General features: G+C 36.0%; 1 protein-coding gene across 2 annotated transcripts in view; it reads left to right on the forward strand.

The window, feature by feature from the left end:
- Window positions 1-6,858, forward strand: part of prpsap2 (phosphoribosyl pyrophosphate synthetase-associated protein 2) — a 9,548-nt gene extending 2,690 nt beyond the window's left edge. For both annotated transcript variants that reach the window (XM_016527622.1, XM_016527621.1), the window contains exons 3-11: window positions 1,001-1,053; window positions 1,433-1,499; window positions 2,408-2,580; window positions 2,698-2,813; window positions 3,244-3,299; window positions 4,872-5,020; window positions 5,115-5,185; window positions 5,562-5,708; window positions 5,793-6,858. In XM_016527622.1, the coding sequence (XP_016383108.1) occupies window positions 1,001-1,053; window positions 1,433-1,499; window positions 2,408-2,580; window positions 2,698-2,813; window positions 3,244-3,299; window positions 4,872-5,020; window positions 5,115-5,185; window positions 5,562-5,708; window positions 5,793-5,951 (991 nt within the window). In that variant the 3' untranslated portion in view covers window positions 5,952-6,858. The remainder of the gene's footprint in view (window positions 1-1,000; window positions 1,054-1,432; window positions 1,500-2,407; window positions 2,581-2,697; window positions 2,814-3,243; window positions 3,300-4,871; window positions 5,021-5,114; window positions 5,186-5,561; window positions 5,709-5,792) is intronic.
- Window positions 6,859-9,622: the final 2,764 nt, after the last annotated feature.

The raw sequence follows: 9,622 nt of genomic DNA on the forward strand, positions 1-9,622 counted from the left end.
AAAAGATTAAAAGATAACATCATAATTATTTACTGAACCCTTAAATTAGTCAATTATATAACGAAAGCCATAAAAACAGACAATTAATCGCGACAATTGGCATAATCGACAAAGCCCTAAAACAGACAATTAATCGCAATAACTGTGACTATTTTTTAGATAATTAATCGTCAGCCAAATTTCATAATCGCGACAGCCCTAGGTCTAAGACTCCTAAATAGATATTTTACCAATGTTTTTGTTAAAAATCATGTAGGAAAAGTAATAGATAAATTTTTGACAAGAGTAGCCATAAAAACAGACAATTAATCGCGACAATTGGCATAATCGACAAAGCCCTAAAACAGACAATTAATCGCAATAACTGTGACTATTTTTTAGATAATTAATCGTCAGCCAAATTTCATAATCGCGACAGCCCTAGGTCTAAGACTCCTAAATAGATATTTTACCAATGTTTTTGTTAAAAATCCACACTTTAGAAATCATCAGAAATTATATATCAATTGAAAACTTTAAATCTCAAAATTCAACCTTTGAAACCCATTTTAAAATCAAACATTGCATTACCATGAAAATGGTACATCAATATCATGTTACAAAATGTTTTCGTTCATGAATTATAAAAATGTAAGTTTGGATCGTGCACTTTCACATCTATGTTCAAAAATGTGAGTGACCGTTACGGGGTTAACAGACTTGACTTTCTTGTCATGCAAATCGCCGTGGTTTTAAGGCTGACATGACATAGAAGAACAAAATAAAATAAAATTAAGATTATTTTTTATTAAAAAAACTAATATTAATTAAAATAATTGGGCTTCATTTTCTTTATGTAAATTACATTTCTTATTTTTGTCTTTAGATTTTGTGGTGAAATATGATTTGGGACAACTGTTATTTACGTCTTGTAACTTGTGTGTCAAATATGAAAGATTTCTCTTGTGTATTTAACCTGTTATATTGCATCATATTGCCTTGAACTTATGTTCTTGTGCAGGCGGTTGGGTGTGGAGCTTGGAAAGGTGCAGGTCTATCAAGAAGCTAACAGAGGTGAAGGCCTGTTTTCTTTTCTACTTTCCATTATAAATATCTGTGTATCTTTTAATCTTCACCAGCGATGGCTGTGACCTCTGCTGTAGCGGTTGTTCATTCTTGGCATGCCATGCTGGAGAGAGCAGACAAAACAGATCGGGGATCTGAGCTACTGTTGACTAATTAAACTGACAGTCTTTGTTTTGGGTCATGCTCATGTATTCTGAAATGGAGATACGCTTGCACTCCCACATGCAGACACTCTGATGGAATTCTCCCAGCATTCCATGCACCGTTACGTCCTTGTGCAAACTTTTAAATAGCCAATCTGTTCTGTAAAGTGAAATGTTTACTGTGGACCAAAGAAACAATGAAAGTAACAATTCTTTTCCCACAGAAACACAGGTCCAAATTGAAGAGTCTGTGCGCAGCAAAGATGTTTTCATCATCCAAACTGTGTCCAAGTAAGAAGCCTTAAAGGGATACTCTATTCCAAAAGGAAAATTCTCTCATCGTTTACTTACCCTCATGCCGTTCCAGATATATTTGACTTTCTTTCTTCAAATGAACACAAATAAAGATTTTTATATAGTGCAGGTGTAAGGGTCCCTCAAAGTTAACGCTTCAAAAACACACAAAGTGAACACAATGCTAACCCATACGTTCAATCATGAACTCAAATGACAGCCAAAAGCAACAACTTGTAGTTAAAAGTTTGAAATATTAGTATTTTTCTTACGTACACCTATCGTTTCGCAACTGGGTCATATGGATTACAGATTTGTTCTTTTTGTGTGGTTTAAAGCATCAACTTTGGCCATCCCATTTACTTGCATTATATGGGCTCATAGAGATGGATTATTTTTCTAAAAATCTTTCTTTGTGTTCATCTGAAGAAAGTAAGTCATATAGCCTACATTTGGAACGTCACGAGTAATTAATTCCTCTTGTTATGTAAAAGCGCTTCAATTTGCAAATAAGACATAACAATAACAATGTAATTTAGATTTATGTTCACAGCAGAATGATGTTGTTTGTAATAACAGTTTTCTGTAATAAATGAATAATGGCATTCTAAAAATTGTTGTTTTATTGTAAAGTAAAATTGACTAAATGGGAAACTTTGTTTGAGTGACATTGGAGCCATAATCATTATTTTTTGGGGGGTTTAATTTTATTTCCAAAATCATCTTTTTTGCTTCTAGAGACCTGCTTTACTTGATAGCTCAAATCCCTAGAAGCCAACATGCAGAATTATGCAAATCAGGCAAATTAACCCTCAGTTTGACATTAATACTGATGTTAAATGCGGAAATCTCCATGTATGCAAATTAAGTTTTAAGTCTTTAAAACTGTTCTTCTTCATCTGCAGGGATGTTAACACCACCATCATGGAGCTGCTCATTATGGTGTATGCCTGCAGGACATCCTGTGCCCGAAACATCATCGGCGTCATTCCCTATTTCCCCTACAGCAAACAGTGCAAAATGAGGAAGAGAGGCTCCATCGTCTCTAAACTACTTGCCTCAATGATGTGTAAAGCAGGTAAATGAGTCCATCCGAGACTTAATCGTCCCTTCATTTTTGGTTTATAAGGATATTGTCCAATTATAGTCCTCGTTTGTTTTGTCTGGTGGTTCTGTTCATTGTGGCTTTGAGCAGGTCTGACTCATCTCATTACTATGGATTTGCATCAAAAGGAAATCCAGGGTTTCTTCAACATTCCAGTGGACAATCTCCGGGCCTCACCATTCCTGCTGCAGTACATCCAGGAAGAAGTAGGTCTTTGCATAACGCATGTGTGGATCTCATTTGCATAAGATCTGGATTTCCTGTTGACCGTTTTCTTCCTGTTTGTCTTCTCAAAGCTTTCAGTTTGAATTATAAGGCAGTCTATGCTTCACTTTATGAATGTCACCAATTACGTTTGTTAAAAAATAGAAAGCAGGACAGAAACTAGATTTAACTGACGTTGATATTTCTCTGCATAAATTCCTCCACTCAAGATTATGCATTCATTTTTTATTCATGATCATTTTCTCTCTTGCTCTGATGGAAGGCCATCTGCATTAGTTAGTAATGAACTGTGACACTATGTGAGTGTGTGTTATATAAGTGTATATGCCTACCTTATTATACCCTTATTTAAGATTTATAAATTGTGTGCATTTTTTTATTATTAATGAATAAAAAAAATTCTGTATACAGATTCCTGACTACAGAAATGCTGTAATTGTGGCCAAATCTCCAGCATCAGCCAAAAGGTGAAATCAAATCTTACTTTTGCGTGTCATGTCAGTAGGGCTTTCACGATTAATCGAATGCGATTGTCATGCGCATCTCATCAGTAAAGCTGGTTCTGTGATTAGTAGTAAATCTCCAGCACATACTTTTTTTAGATGGAGCAGCATTTACTACACAGAGCCGTAGTTCACTGACAAGCTACACAAAATCGCGTTCATAATCGCAGATGATTTAATCGCGCGATAATGCAATCGTTCTGCGATTATGAAAGCTGTTTGCGTAGCTTGTCAGTGAACTACGGCTCTGTGTAGTAAATGCTGCTCCATCTGAAAGCACGTGAAAATACCACATTTAATAACATGTTTTTACTCCAAACTCACTTCATAACGTCAGTCGAGTGTTTGAAATAAATCCTTCGGTGAGATGATGTGGCTTCTTACACAGAATAAGGCACGCAACATATTTCATAGAATTCTGAGCAGCGATAAAGGCTATGTCGATTAGCATTGCATTATTATATACTTTATCATAATATAAATTATAAGACGAACTCAGATAAACCATATATTGTTGTAGTCGTGTGTTTATTAGTCACGTTGAATCAATGAAAGCTGTTAAATCTTCTGTTTATTCAGCAACCTATGGGGAATTCCTGGGTTTCTTCTACCAGGTGTATTAGGAGTTTCAGCGCGAGAGCGCCCTCTGGCCTTCGGATGGAGATTTACTGCTGATCACAGAACCGTGCTTCACTGAAAGATACGCATGACAATCGCAGCTTCTGCCTAATCGCGATTTATCGCCTTTGCGATTTAATTTCGATTAATTGTGCAGCCCTACATGTCAGTAGTTTAGCTATGTTGACTAAAACAAAAGTAGTAAAAGATCCACAGACCTAAGGAGTAGATACTTGAAGGAATGATTGACTAGTCAAGTGTCCATTCTTTAGTGAGAATATAATATTAAAATACCTTCGCAACTTGACCTATTATCCTTTCCCACCAAATTTACAGTCTTTGTTAACGTTAATTAATAAAAATACAATTGTTCATTGTTAGGCCATGTTAGCTCAGGTCCATTAAATAACATTAATAGATATAACATTTGATTTGAATCATGTATTAGTAAATGTTGGAATCAATCAACATTTAACTAAGATTAATAAATGCTTTAGAAGTATTTTTCATTGTTAGTTTATGCTAATTAATTTAGTTATCTACTGTTAACAAATGAAACATTGTAAAGTGTTACAAAAAAGAAAAAACTAAAACAGATTAGATATTGAAGGCTTTTGAAAACTGTCTTGGACAAAGGTGTGCCTCGGAACAGTTGAGAACCACTGATTACTTGGAACTGCTCCTTCCTCCCTGATTAACAGGATTTAGAGTAACGTTTTCAGCAGAATGCAGATGTATACAGATACACAGCATCTTAAACGACCTTTGTCAGATGCTCTCACTAATGTTCTAGTTAGTGTTAGTTCTCTAATTTTGATTGTGCAACCAGATTGATGTGGGGTTGTGGGTGTCAAAACAGTTCCATGGAGCCACATGGCAAAAACACTGAAAATAAGTTCTTTATCTGTACTTTCACAGGGCCCAGTCGTTTGCTGAAAGGTTGCGGCTGGGCATCGCTGTGATCCACGGTGAAGCCCAGGACGCTGAATCTGACCTTGTGGATGGACGTCATTCCCCTCCCACTGTCAAAAACATCGGCGCCATCCATCCAAGCCTAGAGATACCATGTAAGAATCTCATCTCAGAGAGCTCACTCAGTCTGATTTATTGTTTTCCGTCCTATTCCCTATTATCTTTTTTTTTTTCCTTCTTCTTGTACAGTGCTAATTCCCAAAGAAAAACCCCCAATAACTGTGGTCGGAGATGTAGGTGGACGAATTGCCATCATAGTGGTGAGTTCAAGATGATTTGAATGTCTTCAGGACAGTGTTATTTTAGTATCACTGATGTACTAGTATAGTTTTTGTTAATACTTTGAATTAGATTTTATTTTTTCTATTTTCTTTTTATTTTTTTGTAATTTTGTTGTGTTTGTTCAATTTTTATTCTTTTTTTTTGTAGTTAGTTACATTTCAGTTATTTTAGTATGTTAGTTTAAACTAAATGAGAAACGTTGCCAACTATATATTTTTTAAATTAAATTTTAAGTAAAAAAAAATTCAAATGTTTTTTTTATGGTTCTAGTTTTAGTTAATAATAGCTTTGTTCAAGGTGCTATTTTAAAATCATCCCTCTTCTAATCCGTTTATTTTATTTTATTTTTTAAAGGATGACATCATTGACGATGTTGACAGTTTTCTAGCAGCAGCCGAAACACTGAAAGAAAGAGGCGCTTACAAGATCTTTGTCATGGCTACACATGGAATCCTCTCCTCAGATGCCCCTCGGCTAATAGAGGAGTCCGCCATAGATGAGGTCATCAAAGCTTCATTTTAATTTGAGGTTCAGAATTATGAGTTTTTTCCATGAGTACTGATTTTGTGATGTCTTTCTATACAGGTGGTTGTCACCAACACCATTCCACACGAGATCCAAAAACTCCAGTGTCCCAAGATCAAGACTGTGGATATCAGCATGATCCTGTCAGAAGCCATTCGCCGCATCCACAATGGAGAATCCATGTCTTACCTGTTCCGTAATATTGGCATGGATGACTAACAGGCTCTTGTACAGTCAGTCATATCGTGCGCAGAGGTCAAGACATTTTCTGTCCCTATTGCCTGTATCATTACCAGTTTTTCCGTTAACTCCATAACTCCTTCTCCTTGTTGTACATGTTATATTTTGAAAAAATAACTGCGCTCAAAGAACCTGGATGTTCTGTAATGCTATGTGAGTTCAGTGCCCTAAAATGCTGATGTTCAGAGGATTGAAGTGCTGGGATACTACACCTCTTGATCAGAAATATTGGCACTTTTATTTAAGATTTGAAAGTACCAGATTTAAAAGAAAAGAAGGACTACTGGATGTTAAAATTATGTCTTCAGTTCTTTTAATCGTAGATCTGCTCTATTTGCCTTTTTATTTTTTATTTTTTTTAATTTAATTATTGGAGAATGAACAACTCCATTGTGTGGCCAACAATGACAAAATGTTACCATAAATGAAATCTATGCTGTGACATATCAGTGTCAGTGCCTCATGACTTTGTGCTATTATTGTGCCACTAGTTTCTGTGTATTTGTGTAGTAATGCTGGGTAGTACTGATGATTAAATCAATATTTATTTTGTTCGAAGCAAATTAGATGCAAGGTACATTTTTAGACTTCAATATAGCACTTAAAATCTATAAAGCTTAATGTACTTGATTGAATGTGTTTTCCTGCTAGATTCTTCTACTAACACTTCAACATGAGTTTATATTTATTTTTGCCAATAACAGGACTATGGAAGTATCTTTGCCTCATAAATGTGGTCATAGTGGCCAGAGTTTCTAAATATCTTGCCTCTGAGAACTTGACTTGTCAATTACCAAATGAAATGCAGGGTTTTTGTTATGTAACTAATATTTCAGACTTTTGTATTTATTGACAGCACATGATGACAATGAATAAACGATTTAAAGACTAACTGATATCATACCTGTGCATTGTTTAATTAATGATCCACCCTTTTCTTGGGCCGGCTAAGATTAGATTGACAACCATGTTGTCAGAACTAGATTTTCCAGTTGTACCATGCTAGCCATGCCATTTTAGACTTAATGCACATGCTGTTCACTGGATTTGAGATCTTTGTAATGTTGGATGAGCCAAGTTTACTTCAAAGTTCACCAAAATAATTAGCCAACAGAGGGCAGTCAACACTTCACAGAACCCCCTGTCCACCTCTACAGTATGCTAGCAACACCAAGGTCAGGAGTGCACAAACTATATAAGTTTAATGTATTAGCCTTAGAGAAAATCCTCTCCCAAATGCATAAATTATGCTGGCGAATTTGATAGGCAGTTCCCTAATCTAGTGTTAACTTAGATTTGCATACTGTTCTCAAACGGTTTCGTCAGAGTAAAGGAAAATAAAAGTGAGGTTTTTAAAGTTTATTAAAAGATATTCCATACAGTTCTATTCATTTCATTAAATGGCACAGATAAGCTGCAGTGAGTTAGAAAATCAAGACTTCTTCTGTTTGCATAATGATTCTATAACCCTGAGGGCAGAAAATACTTCTGACATGGATATGGCAAAGACTCTGCTTCAGCAAAAAGTTCTGTGATGGAAAGTACCACTCTACAAAGCTTAAGATGTATGACCTATGAAATCTTGCTGCTAGTTTCACAAGGAAGTAAAAATCCTCTACTATTTCTTCTTTTCCTGCAAATACTTCTTATAAAGATATCTTTAACTAAAGCGGGGCAGCAAACGATTGTTCTCTATGTCTGTATTTAGTACATGGCCAGTCTTGTGTTTCCCACAAATGCTTGCTCAGACCTAACTTTAAAGGGATTGTTCATACAAAAATGAAAATTCTGCTATTATTTACTCACCCTCATGTTATTACAAACCTGTATGACTTTATACATTCTGTGGGACATAAAAGATTAAATATTGAAAAATATCTGTGATTCCACTGTTAATTTGAACATGATTGTGGGTGAATTATCACTCTAAGGGAATCAAAACTGTATAGTTAGGAAAACGAAATGTAACTGCATGTCACTGTGCATAGTGAAGCGCACGTTAAACTGCCTGGAACACATTATGATCATGAACAATTATAAGTGTTCTTATTTTGGGTGTACGGTATGGTGATGCTCTTTTTTATGAAATGACATTTCAAATGGGTCCATTGACACTTGAATTTGCTTGCTGCTGCTGATATGACCATTATTTGCCTGCTCTGAAAGCATAAAACTTACACAGACATTACTGGAAGGACATTTAGATCACTAATCTAACTTCCATGTAAATCACCCAGCACTTCCTAGATCTTTGAGTGAGTGAAGTGACGTGGCCAAGTATGGTGACCCATACTCGGAATTTGTGCTCTGCATTTAACCCATCCAAGTGCACACACACACACCGTGAACACACACCCGGAGCAGTGGGCAGCCATATTGCTGTGGTGCCCGGGGAACAGTTGGGGGTTCGGTGCCTTGCTGAAGGGTCTCACCTCAGTCGTGGTATTGAGGGTGGAAGAGAGCGCTGATTATTCGCTCCCCCCACCGACAATTCCTGCCAGACCTGAGACTCGACCCCGCAACCTTCGGGTAACAAGTCCGACTGCCCCACAGTCGTGGTCTGTAACACTATAGTCTGCCTAAAGAGAGACGAGCTGTCAAAAGAAGCAAATTAGTGAGAAAATAATTTTAAGACTGCCTGAAATTAAAGTTCAAATCAGTCAATGTCAGTCTAAACTATTATTCACTTCTTCTGTTGAATGTTCATTTGTTTACAACAAGAAGGTCTATATTACCTGGAGAAAGCTATCTGTTAGAATTAGCATCCTATTCATCTCAATAGTAGTTGCGTGTTTAGTTCAGAGGCCAGTTAGATAAAATGCTTAGACTAGTCTTACAAGTTTGTCATTGAATTTTTTTTCTTTAAGATTGGTCATTTTATTTTATAAGTTGGTTACATAAAACTGAAATCGGTCTAATATGAACCCGAAAAATAAAACTCATTACCCTACACTAGTCACACTAGTTCTTAACACAAAGGCTAAGTTTATGCAGCTGGCCCCAGAACACCATCAGAAATAGGTATGTGATTGGAATTCTGCCATCTTTACAGACCTGGACACAATTCTTTCACTTGACCCCGTGAATGATATGTGATTAATTCTGGAATCACATCCTGACAAAGATGATTAGCTGAAGACACCACAAGATCACTCACAATCCCAAGCCACTTAAAAATAACTTAAAAAGTAGCCAGACTGAGTGTGGGTTTGGTGTGTGATTATAGGTTAAATTCTGTTTGAAGTTGTTCCGATAAGTAGCAACAATGGTAAAACATCTTTATATAATAAAAAAGGAGAATAAAGTCCAGCTGTAATCAAGTGAAGTATGGAAGGTCTATTTTAATAATTCAATAAATGTAATTTTACAAGCATACAGTCTAGTCTTCAACTAAAAAAGTATTTGAGTGTCTGACCTTCATCTAAATGAGTGGACAGCACCCACGTCCAGTGTTTTCTTCAGTATACCATTTAGCCTAAGTCAACCCATAAAAGAATCAGGAAATAATGTGTTATGCAAAGGGTGAACTGTGACGATTTAATGAGACCCATAATTGATCATTTACATCAAGCTGAATGGAAAAATGAATTATTTACATATTAATAGCTTTAAGGACAATCATAAAGCTTTATCGAAAAGTCTGTGCCTGC

The sequence above is a fragment of the Sinocyclocheilus rhinocerous genome, unplaced genomic scaffold, assembly GCF_001515625.1.
Source record: "Sinocyclocheilus rhinocerous isolate Xijiao unplaced genomic scaffold, SAMN03320098_v1.1 scaffold273, whole genome shotgun sequence".
NCBI lineage: Eukaryota > Metazoa > Chordata > Actinopteri > Cypriniformes > Cyprinidae > Sinocyclocheilus > Sinocyclocheilus rhinocerous.